The following is a 20,862-nucleotide window of genomic DNA, read 5'->3' as shown; positions in this document are numbered from 1 at the left end:
CTCTCTGCTAATGGGTGGGGTTGTGTTCCTGTCTTGCTAGTTGATTTGCATGGGACATCCAGCACTGGAACGTGCTGGCCATTGGGTGGAGCTGGGTCTTATCGCTGAGACAGAGATCTCTGGGAGAGCTCTCACCGATTGATATTACATGGGGCCGGGAGGTCTCTGGTGATCCAATGTCCTGAACTTGGCTCTCCCACGTCAGAGGCTCAGGCCTGACACCAAGGCGGAGCACCAAGACCCTGTCAGCCACACGCCTCAGAAGAAAGGGAGAAAAAAAGAAAGAAAAGAAAATTATTAAAATAAAAATATTTTAAAAATAATAATAATGAAAAAAAGAAAGAGCAACCAAACCAATAAACAAATCCACCAATGATAACAAGCACCAAAGACTATACTAAGATAAACATAAAAATCAGTCGCAGACAGCAGACCCCAAGTCTACAGTTGCTCCCAAAGTCCACTGCCTCAATTTTGGGATGATTCATTGTCTATTCAGGTTTGATGCAGGGTGCATCAAGTTTATTGTGGGGATTTAATCCGCTGCTCCTGAGGCTGCTGGGGGAGATTTCCCTTTCTCTTCTTTGTTCGCACAGCTCCTGGGGTTCAGCTTTGGTTTTGGCCCCACCTCTGTGTGTAGGCTGCCCTCGGGCATCTGTTCCAGCCCAGACAGGATGGGGTTAAAGGAGCCGCTGATTAGGGAGCTCTGGCTCACTCGTGCTGGGGGGAGGGAGGCGTACGGTAGTTATTATTGGAATGCGGGGCGAGCTTGTGGAGGCAGAGGCCGGCGTGATGTTTCAACAGCCTGAGGTGCACCTTGTGTTCTCCCAGGGAACTTGTCCCTGGATCACAGGTTCCTGGCAGTGGCGTGTTGCACAGGCTCCCTGGGGAGTGTGGATAGTGACCTGCGCTTGCACACAGGCTTCTTGGTGGCTGCAGCAGCAACATTAGCATTTCATGCTTGTCTCTGGTGTCCGAGCTGATAGCCGTGGCTCACGCCCATCTCTGGAGCTCATTTAGGCGGTGCTCTGCCTTCTGTGGGCAGACAGGGAAGGAATCCCCTCTCCTCGTGCCCCCTGAAACAATGGTCTCTTGCCTCTTCTGCAGGTCCAGACTTTTTCCCGGACTCTCTCCCGGCTAGCTGTGGTGCACTAACCCCTTCAGGCTAGCTGTGGTGCACTAACCCCTTCAGGCTGTGTTCACGCAGCCAACCTCAGTCCTCTCCCTGGGATCTGACCTCTGAAGCCTGAGCCTCAGCTCCCAGCCCCCACCCTGGCGGGTGAGCAGACAAGCCTCTCAGGCTGGTGAGTGCTGGTCAGCACCGATCCTCTGTGGGGGAATCTCTCTGCTTTGCCCTCTGCACCCCTGTTGCTGCGCTCTCCTCCATGGCTCCGAAGCTTCCCCCCCACCCACCTCCCGTCCCCGTCAGTGAAGGGGCTTCCTAGTGTGTGGAAACTTCTCCTCCTTCACAGCTCCCTCCCAGAGGTGCAGGTCCCATCCCTATTCTTTTGTCTCTGTTTTTTCTTTTTTCTTTTGCCCTACCCAGGTATGTGGGGAATTTCTTGCCTTTGGGGAAGTCTGAGGTCTTCTGCCAGCGTTCAGTAGGTGTTCTGTAGGAGTTGTTCCACATGTAGATGTATTTCTGATGTATTTGTGGGGAGGAAGGTGATCTCCATGTCTTACTCCTCTGCCATCTTGAAGGTCCCCTACTATTGAAGTGTTTTAAATCAGACAGTAACATGTTCATATGCACATTTCAGAAAGACCACAGTAAGAGTAGCATGGAATAGAGGTAGGCAGACTAGCTAGGAGACTCTTGCACTCATCCAGGTACAGAGGCCAAACTCAATTAATTGGTGGAGGCAGAGAAGAGATCATGAATAGGAAAAATGTTCAGAGAGAATCTGTGGGGTGTGGAAATTGATTGGATATGAAGAAAAGTGAATAGGAAGGAGACAGAGGCAATATCTAGCATTCTAGTTTCGGTGACTTTTTTTTTTTTTTTTTTTGTGGTCCACGCCATGCGGCTTGCAGGGCCATGGAAGTGAAAGCGTGAAATCCTAACCACTAGGCCACCAGGGAACTCCTTTTTTTTTTTTTTTTTAATCAAAGTATAATTGATTTACAATATTGTGTTAGTTTCAGGTATACAGCAGAGTGCTTCAGTTATGTATATTTTTTCATATTATTTTCCATTATAGGTTATTATTAGATATTGTATATAATTCCCTGTGCTATACAGTAAATTCTTGATGCTTATCTATTTAATGTATAGTAGTTTGTGTCTGTTAATCCCATACTCCTAATTTATCCCTCCCTTTCCCCTTTGGTAACCGTAAATTTATTTTCTATGTCTGTGAGTCTCTTTCTGTTTTATATATAGATTCATTGTATTATTTTTTTGACTCCACATTTAAATGATATAATGTTTGTCTTTGTCTGACTTACTTCACTAAGTGTAATATTCTCCAAGTTCATCCATGTTGCTGCATATGGCAATATTTCATTTTTTTATGGCTGAGTAATATTCCATTATATATGTATATGTACACCACATCTTCTTAAGCCAGTCATCTGTTGAGGGGCACTTGGGTTGTTCCCATGTCTTGGCTATTGTGAATAGTGCTGCTATGAACTTTGGGGTGCTTATTATGTCAGAGAATGTTTTGCCTATGTTCTCTTCTAGGAGTTTTACGGCATCATGTCTTATATTTAGGTCTTTAAACCATTTTGAGTTTATTTCTGTATATGGTGTGAGGCAGTATTCTAATTTCATTGATTACATGTAGCTGTCCAGCTTTCCCAACACCACTTGTTGAAGAGACTGCCTTTTTTCCATCATATATTGTTGTCTCCTTTGTCAGGTTAATTGACTGTAAGTGTGTGGATTTATTTCTGGGCTCTCCATTCTGTTCCATTAAATCTGTATATCTGTTTTTGTGCCAGTACCACACTGTTTTGATTACTGTAGCTTTGTAGTATAGTCTGAAGTCTGGAAGGGTTATGCCTCCACCTTTGTTCTTTTTTCACAGGATCACTTTGGCAATTCTCGGTCTTTGTGGTTCCATATAAATTTTAGGAGCATTTGTTCTAGTTCTGTGGAAAATGTCATGGGTGGGACATCCCTGGTGGTGCAATAGTTAAGAATCTGCTTGCCAATGCAGGGGACACGGGTTCTAACCCTGGTCCAGGAATATCCCACATGCTGCGGAGCAACTAAGCCCATGCAGCACAACCACTGAGCCTGTGCTCTAGAGCCTGCGAGCCACAACTACTGAGCCCATGTGCCACAACTACTGAAGCCTGCGCGCCTAGAGCCCATGCTTTGCAACAAGAGAAGCCACCGCAATGAGAAGCCTGCACACCGCAACGAAGAGTAGCCCCTGCTCACCACAACTAGAGAAAGCCTGTGCACAGCAACGAAGACCCAACGCAGAAAAGGGAACCCTCTTGCACTGTTGGTGGGAATGTAAATTGATACAGCCACTATGGGGAACAGTATGGAGGTTCCTTAAAAAACTAAAAGTAGAACTGCCATATGACCCAGCAATCCCACTACTGGGCATATACCCAGAGAAAATCATTATTCAAAAAGACACATGCACCCCAATGTTCATTGCAGCACTATTTGCAATAGCCAGGTCATGGAAGCAAACTAAATGCCCATCAACAGACGAATGGATAAAGAAGATGTGGTACATATGTACAGTGGAATATTACTCAGCCATAAAAAGGAACGAAATTGGGTCATTTGTAGAGACATGGATGGACCTAGAGACTGTCATACAGAGTGAAGTAAGTCAGAAAGAGAAAAACAAATATATTAACGCATATATGTGGAATCTAGAAAAATGTCACAGATGATCTGGTTTGCAAGGCAGAAATGGAGACACAGATGTAGAGAACAAACATATGGACACCAAGCGGGGAAAGCAGAGTGGGTGGTGGTGGGATGAATTGGGAGATTGGGATTGACATATATACACTAATATGTATAAAATAGATAGCTAATAAGAACCCACTGTATAAAATAAATAAAATAAAATTCAAAAAAATTAATTAATTTTTTAAAAATCCATTTAAAAAAAAGAAAGAAAATGTCATGGGTATTTTGATAGGGATTGCTTTAAATCTATAGATCGCTTTGGGTAGTATGGCCATCTTAACAATATTCTTCCAATCCAAGGGCATGGGATGTCTTTCCATTTCTTTGAATCATCTTCAGTTTCCTTTATCAATGTTTATAGTTTTCAGCATATAAGTTGTTCACCTCTTTGGTTAAATTTATTCCTAGGGTTGTTTTTTTTGTTTTTCTTTTTACCCAGTTTTAAACGGGATTTTTTTTTCACTTTCTCTTTCCTATATTTCATTGTTAGTGTAAAGAAATGCAACTGATTTCTGTATATTAATCTTGTATCCTGCTACCTTTGAATTCATTTATTTGTTCTAATAGTTTTTGTGTGGAGACAGAGGCAATATCTAGGATTCTAGTTTTGGTGACTTTTGGATTATAATGGCATTCACAGAGAAGGGGAATATAGGAAGAAAACAGATTTGGGGAAAGAGTATGAGTTTAGTTGGACAAAAACTTGCAGGATAAATATCCTGCATATCCCAATAGGATATGCAGTTTTGAAATTTAGGAGACCCTGGGATAGGAATAATCTATCAATTAAATAAGTTTAATGGCAGTCTTAAATGTCTATATTCCCAAGGACCTGAATAGCCTGAATTGAACTAATACAGTAAGATTTTAAGAATTGCCACATAATGGATCAACTTCATGATCCCCCTTCAACCGCCTTCCTATTTTATTTCTGGTGACCAAGGGATAGTCTCTAGGAAGATGTGATTTTCCTCTCAGTAACCAACTCAAAAGATTAAGGATGTTCTCTTTAAAAAAAAAAAGTTCTTAGGACTCAATCTTGCCCCTCCCTGCTTCACACCTTCTACATGGAGATGGGAGCCTTGAATGAGCCAGTGAAAATCTATCCATCATCTACTCCCAGAGAATCCAGCCCAAAATATCAAATCTAAACAACTGGGGCTCTTTATAGACTCTCCCTGGGGCAGGCAGACTGTTTACAGGGAAGAAGGAAGAAGATAAAATCATGGATAATTTAAGTTAATGGAGCCAACAAGAGATCTTAGGCACCGGAGCCGGAGGCATGAGGTATCCCCTCCAGCCTCAGCTGCCAAGGGGCTTGTGCCACCACCTCCATCTCACAGAAACATCCCTGCCTGGCCTGAGAGTAGAGCTGACGAAGCGCCCTCCACCGACACTGCTGAGAACATACCTCCTCTCTTTTCCCGAAGCAGTGCCCTTTCTGGTCTCACTTTTTTTGTTGTGTAAAAACCCGTTTTTCCCCAGTGAATTTTATTCAGGTTTTGAGGATGTTCATACATTATTTGTTGATTTTTGTCACTTTCATCCTCAAGGAGGCAACATCACCAGGCACCTTACTAAGGCTGTGTAGTAACTACGCAACCAATCTCTTAACAATATTTCGAACTTTCAGATTCACCAGAAATCAAGTTCTGACCCTTAGAAATGTTTATTTACAGGCCTCCTTCTACATCAATGTCTATACCAATTGCTGGTGAATCTGAATCTCTGGAAGAAGATAGAAAAGGTGGAGAGACTCTCAAAATTCATCTTGGGATAGCAGGTATGGATGTGTCGCTTACTGGTTTTTCAGTTTGTGAGAAACAGTACTATCCTAAAAGTTTCCCAACGTCCCTCCCAGATTTAAAATTCTGTGGGTGTATGTGACTTGAAATGGGCCAATAACTATCAGCAGTTTCAATTATGCAATTTTTGTTTAAGCCAATGCTTCATTTTGTCTAAAGGGTGTGTTATCCTCTGACCGATTAAAAGCTAAATGTTGCAGTGACACTCCCACCCCCACCACTGTATGCCTCTACTCCCCACAGAACGACAGGACACAACAGGATTGTTCCCGTTCCACATGCCCAGCAACTTCTGCCAGTCACCTCTCAGGTGGTGCTTCTCTTCCATGAATCACGTACCCTCTGTCATTGGTTCCCAAACATCAGTGCACATCAGAATCACCTGGTGGCTTGTTAAACCATAGATTGCTGACACTGCAGCCAGAGTTTCTGATTAAGTAAATCTAGGTTGGGGCCTGAAAACTGCATGACTAAGTTCCCAGGTGATGCTGCTGTTCCTGCTGCTGGGCCCCAGGCCACACCTTGGGGGCCACTTCTCCAGGCAAACACCCAGTCATAGGCTGCTCCCCGAGCTAAAAGCAGGTGGGGGAATGTCAAGTTGGCTGGGGAAAAAGCATTTATGAGCTTCCTTTTTTCTCCCACGCCATGTGACCGGGTTTATTATTTGAAAGAATGAAAAGAAAGGTGTAGTGATGTGATGAACATTTTCACCACTTTTCAGATTGCAAAGATAAGATTTCTTATGCATAATAAGGATTCTCAAATTTCCTGATTTGGGATCAGTGAATCCTTTGTGTACTTTTAACTCTTCCGTTAGCTCCTTGTCTTCAGTATTTAAATATTATGAATTCTTTCTCATGTTGGAAACCAAACACTCATTAGCCCTACATCCTTCTCTATCTACTGCTCTCCCATAGGCTCACACTCTCCTTCCCCCACCATCCCCCGCCCTCTTTCTCTCAGACTTTTTATAGCCAAACTTCTAGGAAGAATATACTGCCCATTTATTCCTAAACACATGTGTGGTCTGGCTTCTGCATTCTGCCCTCTCTTGATGATGTCTCCAACAACATGACTGTCAAATCCTGTGGGCATTTTTTCTGCTCTCATCTGAATAAATTGGCCATTTATTCTTTCTGGAAGCTTTCTCTTCCCTTGGCTCCCACCTCTTTTCTCTAGCTTCTCAGAGGCTTCTTTATCTTCTTCCACCTTCCTGTTAAAATATCGATACTCTCCAGGATTTGGTTCCCTCCACTCACTCTCCCTGGGTGATGGCATCTGTACCTGGGATTTAACTATCACATAAATGTAAATGTGATCATGTAAATATGAGTTAATATGTTTGATTTACAAATTCGTGTTGCCTCCAGGCCTCCGTCCTGACCACAGAAACATATTTCCAAATGCTTTTTGGAAAGGTCCACTTTATGTCACATTAGACTGAAACCCATCTGTTTATCTTTTTTTTCTCAGCAAGCTTCTAAGTTCTTCGTGATCAGGTCTTAATTTTTCTTTGTATCAACAGCATAATGGCGAGGGACACAGTAGAAATTCCATGAATAGTGAATGGGTGTCCTCAGGTGTCTCAAATTCCACATACCCAGCACGCCGTCTTCCTAACTCTTCCCCCTGTATTTTCTGTTGCAGTTATCCTGGCACACACTTCTAGTTAGTAATTAAGTACTGTCATTTGTGCCTGCTCAACATCTCTCAGCTGAATTATTATGAAAATCTTCCCTCCTTCACCCTCTGTTCATCCTGCTGCCAAAGTGATCTTCCCAAAATGTCAATCTGGTCAAGTCACACCCTGTCTTAAAGCCATTGAATTATTTCCTTCCTTAAACCCATAGGAGAAGGTCCTTCATTAGCAGGCATCTGCTCGTCTCTCTCTTTCCTTCAGTCATCTACACCACTGCCCTATATGCCAACTTTACCAAACTGTTTGCTTTCCTACAGACAAGGCATGCTTTTCCCTATGCTTTTCCCTGCCTAGTCTAGCCGAGAAATTCCTATGCATTGTTAAAGACCTGGAGTTAACCTCCTCTCTGAGGTCGTTCCTTCATTACCAAGTAGTGTTCGATGCATTTGTCCTTTGGAGCTCTTGATAGCTTCTTTTTGGTGCTTGTATTTTGGTACTTGCCACGTTGTATTATAACTGCTTCTACTCTAAACTGTGAAGCATATATTTTATCTTATTTATTTTGTACCCCTATATCTTGTACAGTATTGGGCACTGACCTGGTAAGAGCTTAATAAATATTTATTGAATGAATACATTTTGAAAACCAGTAAATAAATGGATTAATTAAGATCTGAGCCAATGCTGGGAGTAAAGTATATAACTCTTGATATGAACCAACTCTTTTAGTTCAGAATTTGCTGTGGCCAAACATTTGGGCTTAGGACCACTGTCAAGCAGGACTAGGGATGCTGGTTTGGATTTGTACCTTACAGTCTGTCCAGAAATGAGAAACCCTTTGCAGAAGGGCCAGGTCGCTCCAGTAGCTTACTTATTTGGCAGCATTTGTTGGCCCATCTGTGTTCAATATCATTTATAGAACTGCTGCTATAATTGTTGTGTTACTCAATTGGTTTCCTTTTGCCTCTAAGTGAAAAACAGTTCTAGTTTCCAAATATTTCACCCTAATGGAAATGGTCACAGTTCTGCATTCTGTGGAAGAAGCCTAGTTCTGGAAATACATAATTGGCATCTGGAATATGCACATTATTAGGAAAATAATAGAAATAGCTTTGACACTGCTTTTTTTGTACATTTACTTTGAAACTGAATACTATAATTAATTTCTGAAGAACCGTATTCTCAGTGCTACATCACACGCTGTGTTGATGTAAACCACAGACATTTGTCCAAATTATAGCCTAGCACCAGCATCACTAACACAAAAGTACCAAAGTGCTCTTTAGTCTACTGTCGTGATGGGTTTGGGGAGCAAGATTTCCTCAAAAACCACCCAAAAACCTGGCAATTTTGTGAGAATTTATAAGAATCCATCTGACTCCTTTTTATAAGAGAAATACTAAATATAAAAACTGAAATAGTTTTATTTAAGATAGAGTGCTATTAAATCTTATGAAAAGTACTATAGCACTTCAGTAAACTGAGGTATTTAAGTTCTTTGCACAGTATTTCTTGCAGCACAGTTGTTTACACTGTACTGATTTAAAGGGATTTCTTTCACTCTGTAACTTGATAATGAACTTAGTTTCTAAAATACGTAGATTAGAATACAAATCGACCATTGACTTGTTGACAGTAATAGTAACATTATGTTATGACGTATTGCAGATCTCTCAGCAAAGAGTGCCTCTGTTCCAGATGAACTTGGTGCCTGTGGACATTCTAGAACATCAAGCTATGCAAGCCAGCAGTCAAAAGTATCAGGTAGAGGCTAAGAGTGAAGTTGAATTGCTCTGAAGGGACTTGGAGTTGCTATGGCGCGGGAGGAGAATGTTTGGTTGCAGTGTGTGTTTTTTTTGTTTTTTTTTTTAATATAAATTTATTTATTTATTTTTGGCTGTGTTGGGTCTTCGTTTCTGTGCGAGGGCTTTCTCTAGTTGTGGCGAGCGGGGACCACTCTTCATCGCGGTGCGCGGGCCTCTCACTATCGCGGCATCTCTTGTTGCGGAGCACAGGCTCCAGACGCGCAGGCTCAGTAGTTGTGGCTCACGGGCCTAGTTGCTCCGCGGCATGTGGGATCTTCCCAGACCAGGGCTCGAACCCGTGTCCCCTGCATTGGCAGGCGGATTCTCAACCACTGCACCACCAGGGAAGCCCTGCAGTGTGTGCTTGATACTAGTGTTACATCCAGAGTGATTTTCTCTGACAGGGTATAGCTCTTGCCACTCCCGGTCATCTAGTTTCTCTGAGCTCTGCCACAGGAGAAATACCTCAGTGGGAAGTACATCAACAGGAATTGAAAGTATTCTAGAGCCATGTGATGAAATTGAGCAAAAGATAGCTGGACCAAATCTTGATACAGCTGATAAAGAAGATACAGCTTCGGAAACACTCAACAGGTATCATTTTGGTCTCAGTTTAAATGGAAAAAAGAAAAAAACAGCAACACTTTTTTTTCATAACATAATAAAAAAGGAGGAAATTTTTAAAAATTATTTTCAAAGATGCCCAGTGAAACAAGATTCTGTAGAATCTCAGCTGAAGCGAGTTGATGACACCAGAGTGGATGCAGATGATATTGTGGAGAAAATATTACAAAGTCAAGACTTCAGCCTAGATTCCAGTGCAGAAGGTGTGTAGATAACCATTAAGTATATATGGATGTACGTGACCCGGGTTTGTATAATCAGTGTGGTCAGCAGTAAAGAGTCAGTACATTATGATACTGAGTGTTGGGTATTTGTAAAATAAATTTCACACCCATAAAAATCTGAAGATAACTTTTTAGTTCATTTGTTAATGGATATTAAATTTGGAAAAGAATTAACTTTAGTTTAAAAATATCAATTTTAAAGAAAGCTTTTATTGTATTTTTTAACTATGCATCAATGTCTGCCATGATTATATACCTTATGACAGATATCTACATCTGCTTTGTCATAACTGGGCATAAGTACCTCAAGTCACTATTGCAATTTGGAAGGTTAGGTGGTGATCTTAAAATGATAGTGAGTAACAGAATGCCTCATTCCCTCCTTAGCATTTTCACTGAAACTGAAAATTTACGTGCCACCAATTTGAAAGTTATAATTATTCATGCTGGTGTGAATAGAGAGCAGTTAACAATGGACTTAGTTTCATTATGTAATTGGTTGTAAAGAGAAATAATTAAACCCTACTTGAGGAAATTTGTAGGAACAGCTGTCTTCTTTACTCGGCTTTAAGAAAAATAGCTTTAAGAAAGTTAACAAGAAGCAACTATTAGGATATCTTTTAAACTGCCTGTTTTAAAACATGTATGTAGTTCTTTTTTTAAGTTTTTATTTCTTTAACAAAACTGAAATGTAAAATGTGAATTTAATATAATATGAATATTATTTGACAATAATCTAATAATTGTACCTGTAACAAATATTGTAAATGTGTATTGCAGAAGAAGGACTGAGGTTATTTGTGGGTCCTGGGGGAAGTACAACCTTTGGCAGTCATCAGCTTCCAAACAGGTATGTAGTCCAAAGAGTATCTTACTAAAATAAAGAATAGACTGACTTTTTCTTTTAAATGCTCATGAGTGGAAGATGAAGGTTACAAAGTTTGTATTAGATTGAGGCTAGAAAGCACAATATTAGTAGTTCCATGAGAAGAATTACAGCTCTTAGTGTAGCTCTTAGTTTTCCTTTTCCTGAATGTGTTTGAAATTGTATTTTATAAGTTTATTTGTTGACTTCCTTAGATGTATTTTTAGAATGTATTAGTAGAGAACTGGTAGAGCACCGGGCAAGCTGCAGTATAAAAAGGACATTTAGAAAAGAGTTCTTAGTCTGATATCTTAGAGCAAAGCAAAATTATATTTTCAATCAGTGATCTTGTCTGTTATGAGCAGTTACACAACCACTCAGTAGCAGACACTGATATTAATCTTTTTTGTACTCTCTTTTCTGCGCCCCACTAGAGCCTAACATACATATTAAGAAAAATAAGTTCTGAAAACTAATCTTCATGTTGGTAGTTATTTAGATTCAGATGAGGAAAAGGCACCTGCCAAACTTAGCATTCTGGTTCCCAGCACTGCAGCAGATGATAGCACAGATGCTGAGGACACCTGAGAAATTCTGATCACTCCACTGCTTCCCCACAGCCTGATCCCTCTGCACCCAGTACCCAGTATTTCTGTGGAGTATTTATGTAGAATTCCAGCACAGCGACAGTCTAAGTCAGAGTTGCAGGGGGAGGGAGCCCCCTTGGTCCAAGACAGTTATTTTATTCTCTAATGCTCAAAACCAGAAAGAATGTTTAATTCATTTCTTCTACCAATACTCATTTTATTGAGTACCTCCTATGCGTCCAGCACATTGCAGGGCCCGAAGGACACAAAGGAGCAAACACCTACGTCAGCAACTAACTACCTTCAGATGTGATAGGTGGGAATAAAAAGATGCTGTGGAGGAGGAGTTAATTTGAAAAGAGGTTTATAGAGGAGTAACACAATTTAGACCTTTTGTAACTTTCATTTACTTATCCACTTATTAAATTCAGTAACAATTTATTGGGCCAACTTGTGGGTAAGGGTGCAAAGAAGAAAGACCCAGCTCTTACCCTCAGCTAGATTATAGTCTAGCATGTGAGTTTGGAAAACTACAGCCCGTGGGCCCTGTTGGCTCACTGCCTATTTTTGTAAACAAAGTTTTATTGGAATACAACCCACCCGTTTATGTATTGTCTAAACATATTGTCTGAATTGGCTGCTTTGTGCTACAGTGGGAGCCATGAGCAGTATAACAGAGACTATGTGGCCCTCCTAAGATATTTGTTATCTGACCCTTTCTAGCAGGTGAGATAGACAAATAAACTAAATATTATAGTAGTATGATAAATTCTATAATATATAGAAGTAGAGGAAACTCTGAGATGGCACCTCACTCAGACAGAGAAAACTTCCTGGAAAAGTTGACACTTGAAGAGGGTCTTTGGGAGAATAAAAGATAAGTGAGCAGTTACGAAGGGGGTATGTGGAAGACAGATATTCCTGGTAGCAGGAACAAATAGAAGGAACTTAACAGGCATAGTAATTATAATATATAATTATATAATAGTGAATATATAATAATTATAGGCAATACTTATTGAACTTTTATTAGTTATGTGCTGAGCACCATGTGTATGTTTCATTCAATTCTCATCTCTTTCAATACTCAAAAAAATACTATTATTAGTTTTTTGTTTTTGTTTTTTTTAAAACACTTTGGCAGTTTCTTTTATTTATTTATTTATTTATTTATTTTTAATTTATTTATTTATTTTTGGCTGTGTTGGGTCTTCGTTTCTGTGCGAGGGCTTTCTCTAGTTGCGGCAAGCGGGGGCCCCTCTTCATCGTGGTGCGCAGGCCTCTCATTATCACGGCCTCTCTTGTTGGGAGCACAGGCTTCAGACGCGCAGGCTCAGTAATTGTGGCTCACGGGCCTAGTTGCTCCGCGGCATGTGGGATCTTCCCGGACCAGGGCTCGAACCCGTGTCCCCTGCATTGACAGGCAGATTCTCAACCACTGTGCCACCAGGGAAGCCCCTATTATTAGTTTTTTAAAAGAGGAAACAAAGATAAAAAGAGGTTAAGGAAGTTTACCCAAGGAAGGCCTTAAAGCTAGTAAGTGTTAAAACCAAGGTCATACCCATGTCTCTTGAGTCTAAAGCCCATTCATTGCACTTAATCATTTTATCTTACTGTCTTATGAATAATATCACCTACTTAGAGAATGCCCATAAACAGGTTTTTCTAAGGAGGTGGGGCATGTGAAATGGAGTTGTGGGACATGAGGCTGGGAAGTATCTTGAAGACAGGTTGTAAAGGGCCTCCGTCACCATTACAAAATGTTTACCCTTCTTGTGTACACTGGGGAGCCATTGGTCATTCTTCAGCAGGGAACTGACCTATCAGATTGGCATTTTAGAAAAGTAACTGGCCATAATTTTGAGGGTAGATAGGAGCAGGGAAAGACTAGTAGCAGGGAACAGGTAGGAGAATGACATTTATAAGGACAATGATATGTATGGTAGAGAAAATATGTTTTTGAGTTAAAGAGACAGGTTCACATCTTAACCAGACCACTTTGGGAGTAAATCATTTAACTTCAGTTGAACTTAACTCTTTTGAAAAATGTGATCATATGCCTACTTCATGGAGTTGTTTTAAAGTATAAATGACATGATATACTCAGTAAGCCCTAGCTATTATTATTTTAGGTGGAGAAACAGCAAAAGCTACAGTTCCAACCAAAAGGAACCAAAATAATAAACGCATGGGCTATCTCATTAGACTGCTCAGGGTCCAGTCATAGCTCTTCCACTATTGACTTTACAGTGTTAGTAAACTCTCTGTAAGCCTCATTTTCCTCACCAGTAAAATGGGAATGATAAATAAGTTACGTAACTCATAGGATTTTTGTGAGGGTTAGGTTAGATCATTTATGTAAAGTTATTTAGCACAGTACCTGGCACATAAAAAGTTCTCAATATATGCTAGCTATTTGTGTTGTTACTCAGAGAAAAGAAAGATAATTTCTAGTTGAGAGAGAATCTAGAACCTAGGATATAAAGGCATTTATGTCGTTAAGAATTCTGGCTCCCGTCCTCCTTCCAAATGAATGTTAAAAAAAATCACCCAATACATGAAAGCCTAAAGGGACAATTAGGGGTTGAAGCAGATTCATATTACATGCTGAAGAATGTCAGAAACAATGTGTTATGGTGAAAGGAGGATAGGCCATGGAGTCAGATATGGGTTCTGTTCCTGGCTTAGCCATAATTACCCAGCTTAGCCATGATCTTGACATATTGCATCTCTCACTTGCTACCAAAAAGACAGCTGCATCCCTGGGAGAACAATACACGCTCTGGAGTGGGCTGCCTGAGTTCAGTCCCAAGCTCCACCATTTATTAGCTGTGTGTCTTTGGTAAGTTACTTCACTTCTCTCTGCCTCAGTGTCCTCACCTGTAAAATAGTGATGATAATAGAACCCACCTCATAAGAGTTAATACTGTTAAAATTAAACGAGGGAAGACATGGTAATGCTTAGGACAAAATCTGGTATGCAGTAAACACTCAAGTACTTTATATATACTAATTAAAGGTCTGTCTTTCAGAGTCCTTATGGCAGTTAATTTGAACTGTCCAGCAAGTACTTGTACACATAGGCTCTCCATAAATAGTGGGTATTCATCAGAGAAGCTAATGTGTTAGTGTTAGATCCATTATGTAAGATAAACTAGTAGCACAGGATGAAACCAGAATCATTTACCTAGGGCACAGAAGAGGCACAAGAACCACAGTTCCAAAAGGGAACCTGTGAGATTGAAGAGAACAGGGCAACAAGTGAGAGAGACTTGGGGAGGACTGTTTGCAGTAATCCATTTTAAGTCTAGTGGATACAGCCTGGCCAGCTCAGGGCTGCTTACAGAACCCTGCATGCACATCCTTGCTTGCCTTTGGGACATTTCATTTCTGACAAGTAGTCTGCTTTCATTTCTACTTTTATTCCTCTGTGATTCATCTTTCATCTCTGACTGCTTTTAAGCTTTTCTCTATACCTCTGGTTTTTAGCAGTTTGGTTATGATGTGCCTTGGCGTGTTTTTCTTTGTGTTTATTCTGCTTAGGGTTCATTGAGCTTCTTGAAGCTGTGGGTTTACAATTTTCATCAAAATTGGAAATTCTGCAGCCATTATTTTTCTCCACTCCTTCTGGTACCCCAGACTTACAAATTGTAGCCCCTGCATCCCAGAGCTCTGACCTGAGTCCTCCACTGACAGAGACCACCTAGCTGTATCTGGGTCCTCCCTCCCTGCACTGTCGGCTGGGAGGGTCCAGAAGGAAATGGCTTTAGGCAGCAAGCTGCGGCAGTTTGTCTGGCTTTCTTTCCTTCTTTCCCTTATCTCAGGGCCAGTCCCATGCTGCCTGTTGTCCAATGTGTGAAAACTGTTGTTTCATATAGTCTATCCAGTTTTCTAGTTATGTGAAGCAGGAGCGAAAGTCTGGTTCCTGTCACTCCATCACTGCCCGAAGCAGAACCATTTTAGGGCATCTAAAAGCCTATGTGCAGTGGTGCTCACTAAGGTTCCTTCAAATTCTGATTATCTGCAGCTGTGAAAGAGTGTTCACTGGTATTCTGTTGAGGATGTTCCTATTTCTTCTTTAGAATGAATCTGTAAGAACAGAAGTCAAGCAATCAACAGAGAATTCCAATTCAGTCCTGTTGGACTAGTAACCACTACCTTACTTCCACTTTTTAGAATTTCCCCTTAAAATTCCGTTAAGGGCAGAGACCAGTCATGGTGGTTGCTTCTGGTCTTACTGATCTCTGGCATACTCAGAGTGAAACGTCAGGTAGTAGTCCCTGACATCTTGACAAATGAGGAGATAGGTGCCTGGTGATAACTTTAAGCAGTAATACCCTCCCACCATGCAATACCACTTTCGCTTTCCTCCTAATCACTCAGGAGGGGTCAGTGAAAGGGTAGAATGATCCTCATCCAAAAATAAATCCAGCTCCCTCAAAAAGACACTGTGTTTACAGGCTTATAGAAAACCTTTATCAGGGGAGTTGGGGGGTTTTTTTGGTTTGGTTTGGTTTGGTGTTTTTTTTGTTTGTTCGTTTGGTTGGTTTTTTTTGCCATGCTGCAAGGCTTGCAGGATCTTAGTTCCACAACCAGGGATTGAAATTGAACCCGCGCCGTTGGCAGTGAAAGCGCGGCGTCCTAACCACTGGACTGCCAGGGAATTCCCAGTTTGGATGTTTTGAGCGCTACCTGTCCTGGACTCCTTACATGGTGCCCTGCAATAAACGCTGCACTTTCCTTCAGCACCAAAAAAACAAAAACAAAAACCTTGTCCTCCCAGACCAAGAAACAATAGATGGAACATGTGTTCATTCCATTATAACGTGAGGCCAAGGTACCAGGTGAATCGACAATAGAAAAAAAAAAACCTGTTGATGAGGTCTTTACTTAATTTAAGTATTTCTAAGTACTTTATTCACAAAGCTTGCAAATTTTAAGTCTTTTAGTATTCTCCATATTTCATTAATAGAGGTCAGTTAGTACCTGGCATATTAGGGCAAAGGCTAAGCTGCTATAATAAAGAGACCCAAAAATAAAATGGCCAGCCTGGAGGGACCGCTTTGTCCCAGAAATGATTCACTGATGCAGGCACCTCCATTTTGTCCTCTACCACCCTCCTTACCTGTGTTATCAAAATTGCTACCAGTCCAAGGCAAGCAATGTCCCTTTAAAGCAGGTGAGGCAGAAGTTGGCATATCTCCATTCATGTTCCCTGGGGGTGAAACTTAGTCACAAGGCCACACCTGTAGACAAAGGAGTTCAGGAAATGTGGCCTCTAACCAAGCAGGCTGTCCCTAGCTAAAACCATGGAAAAGGGGAGAGTAGATGTGGCAGGACAGCCAGCAGTCTGACAAACCAAGCTCGTGAAGAAATAAAGCCCTCTTCAAGATCATTTTCCCTTTTAATCTGCATTAGCATAGATATGATTTACAATACTGACCACTTATAAAGACACTTGCATTTGACTAAAATAATTTTTGCGCTTCCTAGTTAAGTACGTTAAGACGCCACACTACTAATGCAACTAAAAACTATCATCCATTAAGTCAGCGCAAGACCTGAACTGCTAGAGTCAATATATGCTCCTGGATTAGACCGATTTCAGGATTTATATATAAACATGTTTGCCACAGTGTGTTGATAGGTAAGAATTTGTAAACATTACTAGATTACTGTGGGAATAAGTATGAGGTGATCAGGGACTAGACTAATCCCAGTGTATCAATTATAAACATTCAATACTTCAAGTACTTTCTCTCTGTGATATCTAATATAAACCTTGTGGATATCAAATCAAGTAGAAAATGCCTAATGCACTGTCTCTTTGGGGACAAAGTTAACTGGAACAATCTCAAACACTACAGCTCACAAGTTTGAAGTTTTGTTTTGTTTTTTCCCTACTTTTAGGGTGGGGTCTGGAGCTTATGAACAAGTTGTGATCAAACGCTAGAAATCAAGCTGGTGAACTGAAGCTTCCCTGGGGGTTTAAGATGTGGGCAGTTGAGCTGTCAAGGCACTTTATTCAAGCACTTATGAGAAAGTGAACCTATTAAAAAAAAATGAAGCATGTTCATCTATCAAGAGGAAAGCCAACACTGATTTCTTCTCTGAAGGTGCCCACCACTCTCCTTTCTCACCCACCAACAGGGAACATCGGAATGGTAGTATCAGGGCAGTGTGCCACGTGTGCTTATAGGTACACAGCTTCTGTGGTCACTGCACATAATAATGAAAAGCCTGCTTTTTTTTTCAAAACATCCAGTGGGAAAAACAGCACTATACATCTGATTATAATTTTAGTGTTGAAGTGTAAAACCTGTGATAGAAGTGCTTGACTGATTTGGGCTCTAATTTTTTAATTTTATGTTTGAGAGACAATAAGTGAAAATAATTTAAACTCTATAAATTTTGCCAAGAATAGATATAATTCCTGTGAAGGAAATCTTCCATATTATACTATCACGGTATTGTACTAAGTTCATTCACTCTTTTTGATGCAATATTTGATATAAAATGTGGGTGTTCGTGATTTGGGAAAGTGTTATACTACATTTTAAACATGTAAAATGCTTAATTCTAAATGTATTAGTCATAAATTGAATAACAAGTGTGAGTTATTTAAGTCTGAGATACGTGAATGGGTATAATGCTATTATTATGCAGTATGTATCATTACTTGTTAATATTAGATGAGCTACAGAACTCCCACTAGCACTATATGAGAGACCGAAGTTTAAGACTCCGTATGTTAGGCTACCATAAGACACCCTAATGTAAGAGCTCTGTTAACTAACAGAATAATATCTGATGGTTTCAGGAGTCAAAATTTAGAACAACAGGAGGAAAATTGTGATATGGTCAGAAACAGAGCTGCCTTTTCTCTGTAAGTTCAGGCTTACATGAAACTGAAAATTATTCCAAGGAGGTAGTGGATAAAGGACAGGGGACAGCCGCTTGACATCACTGACATGGACCCATGGTTTTCTGTTTTCTTCTTTACTGTATCAGAAATTAGTTATTTTGAGGCAAGAATAGAATATAACATACATCAAATAGAGCTTTTAAAATAAGAATATCTGATCTGGATCCAGTTAAATAGCACAGCAGATAAACCTTAAGAGTTTTTCTGGTCTTACATGACAGTGTCTGTATGGAAAGATCTTAATTTTCTTGGAATCACGCAGTCACTGAAGAAAAATGTTGATTCTGTAGAACCAGTAATTCCCAGTCCTTACTTTCAAAACCATGTCCAAGAAATGTGGTGTGTTAGAATTACTTTGGTCTAATATTTCCATGTTGGCAAAGTAAGAGGGAAAAATATATTATTTTTTTAAATTTATTTTTAATATCCAGATTTAGAGGTTTGAAAATTTTTGAATAGTTCATGTTAGGGTTTTTTTTTTTTAATATTTCAAGGATTGGGTATTCCAAGTTAATTCAATACTACTTTTATAAATAGATTCTGATATTTTTTTAAAGAGATAACACCCCATTTTAGAATGTCTTGAATGTTGAAAGATAGGATTTTCTGACTCGTTAGTCATGCTTTCTTATTTTTTAAGATTTGTTTTGAAGAAAAAAATTAATCTGAACATTTTAGTCTAACCAAGGAAAATATTACCTTAATGGTAAAGACTTGCCATCTGCGAATAAACAGGTGAATTGATCCATTCGTTATATATCATGGGAAGAAAAAAACAATCAAAGTTTTTAATAGAGATGTGAAGATATTGTTTAGAGAGATATTTATTATGATGTCTTAAAAACATATTTTTCTATTTTCAAAGTATTATTTCTAGGCTATATTTTTTATTGGCACTTCTGCAGATGATTTTGCAGTTTTGAAAGTGATAATAAAAACTAGATTATAAGTTAGGTTCAGTGAGGACATTCTTCAGATATGTAAAAGATGCTGTGATTAGGGCACTGCCCCCATCTTACTCATCCTTGGCTGCCCTTGGCCCAATACCTTTATACAAGACTGGCTCTTGGTATTTAAGATGATACAGCATTATTTTTTAAGAACAAAATGTGGAGAGATTTTGAAAATTGTGCCTTTATAATTTGAGCAGCCACCAGATACATCTTGCTTAAGATACTAGTAAGTATAACATATGTTTTGACAAGTAGAAACATTAGGAAGAAAAAAGATGACAGTGTCCGCTTTCTTCAGTGAAAGTCTGGATTTATTTTATTCTATTTTGTGTTCTGTCAGCATACTTTGCAATCAGATTTCATTACAGTCCTTGAAAATATTTGTTAAAGGACCTAAGTGTCTTACTTCCTAGTTTTTCTTAGAGTATGTACTAGTAATATCTTAACCATATAGCTATTGAAAAAAATCTGCTTATTAAATACCAAGTCTACTTTTGGTTCCATTTTGAGTTTCAAAAATAAATCTGAAAAATTAAATCTTAATAAATTTTCAACTTTTAAATATTAAATATTTTATTTTTTTAATATTAAAGTCGAATTTTAAATCACCTAGTCCTGGAGAATTTGCAGATGTATAACATTTTCTTTTTCTAATCTTACCCTAGAGAAAAAGATTCATGGTATTTTTAAAGCTAAGTATTTCTGATCAGATAATGAAGTGTCTTAAATACCTTGTTTGGGGGAAACACAGAGACCAGTCAGGAGCCCACTTCCTGTGACTTGTGCTGGTGACCAAGACTAGAGAGGATGTGAAGGGTAGCAAAGGGCAGAGAAGGCCCTGGGCCATTAGTTTACACTCTGATGGTTGACTCCCCTTTGCGATGATGGTGGTGAAGGCTTCTGTATACAGACAACTAATTTGGACTGGTACTTATAATCTGAGAAAGTCTTGACCAAGAATCCTAAAGTCCACCAACCCATTTCAGCAAAATACTATCAGAGTAATGATGTCCTAACTAGATTCTTCTGTATATGTACTTTTTGGTTTTTTAAATGGAAACCATGAGCCACAGAGGTCCACCACTTAGCCCATTTGTTGCTAGAAGGGAAAAAAAATCTCCTACTAGCCTCCAGTCACCCACACATTCAAGTATCAATGAGTTTTAATATATTAAAACATCCAGAAGTATTTTTAGAATTTAAGATTTTCATGCTAACTAGACTACCTTACAAGTTGAAGCTGATGGTATTATTAAATACTTCGTTGAAGTTCTCTGAAGTGTTAGGCTTCCATTATATATGATAATGCTCTAAAAGAGACTGGGCTCATGTGACCGGGTTGCATTTTATTTTAACAGATCTTTAACTGGGGCAGTTCAGAAATTATGCTTGGTCAGTTCTCTTGGATGGTATGTCATGTTAATGTAACCTAGTACTGTAGTTGAAATTGTGTTGTGCCGTTACCCATGTGTTGGCTTAGGTACTGTACATAGTCTTAATAGATGAGATGTTAAAGAAGATGAAGTCTAAAAATACAGAGGATGAAACA

General features: G+C 39.7%; 1 protein-coding gene across 1 annotated transcript in view; it reads left to right on the top strand.

The window, feature by feature from the left end:
• EEIG2 (EEIG family member 2) overlaps positions 1 to 17,715 on the top strand; it is a 100,922-nt gene extending 83,207 nt beyond the window's left edge. The window contains exons 6-11 of the mRNA XM_061186240.1: positions 5,566 to 5,669; positions 8,999 to 9,094; positions 9,540 to 9,729; positions 9,835 to 9,962; positions 10,764 to 10,833; positions 17,346 to 17,715. Coding sequence (XP_061042223.1) covers positions 5,566 to 5,669; positions 8,999 to 9,094; positions 9,540 to 9,729; positions 9,835 to 9,962; positions 10,764 to 10,833; positions 17,346 to 17,388 — 631 coding nt within the window. The 3' untranslated portion in view covers positions 17,389 to 17,715. The remainder of the gene's footprint in view (positions 1 to 5,565; positions 5,670 to 8,998; positions 9,095 to 9,539; positions 9,730 to 9,834; positions 9,963 to 10,763; positions 10,834 to 17,345) is intronic.
• The last annotated feature ends 3,147 nt before the right edge of the window (positions 17,716 to 20,862 follow it).

Source organism: Eubalaena glacialis, chromosome 3 (assembly GCF_028564815.1).
Source record: "Eubalaena glacialis isolate mEubGla1 chromosome 3, mEubGla1.1.hap2.+ XY, whole genome shotgun sequence".
NCBI classification, from domain to species: domain Eukaryota; kingdom Metazoa; phylum Chordata; class Mammalia; order Artiodactyla; family Balaenidae; genus Eubalaena; species Eubalaena glacialis.
Note: the sequence above shows the minus strand (reverse complement) of the source record. Positions and strands in the feature narration are given on the sequence as shown.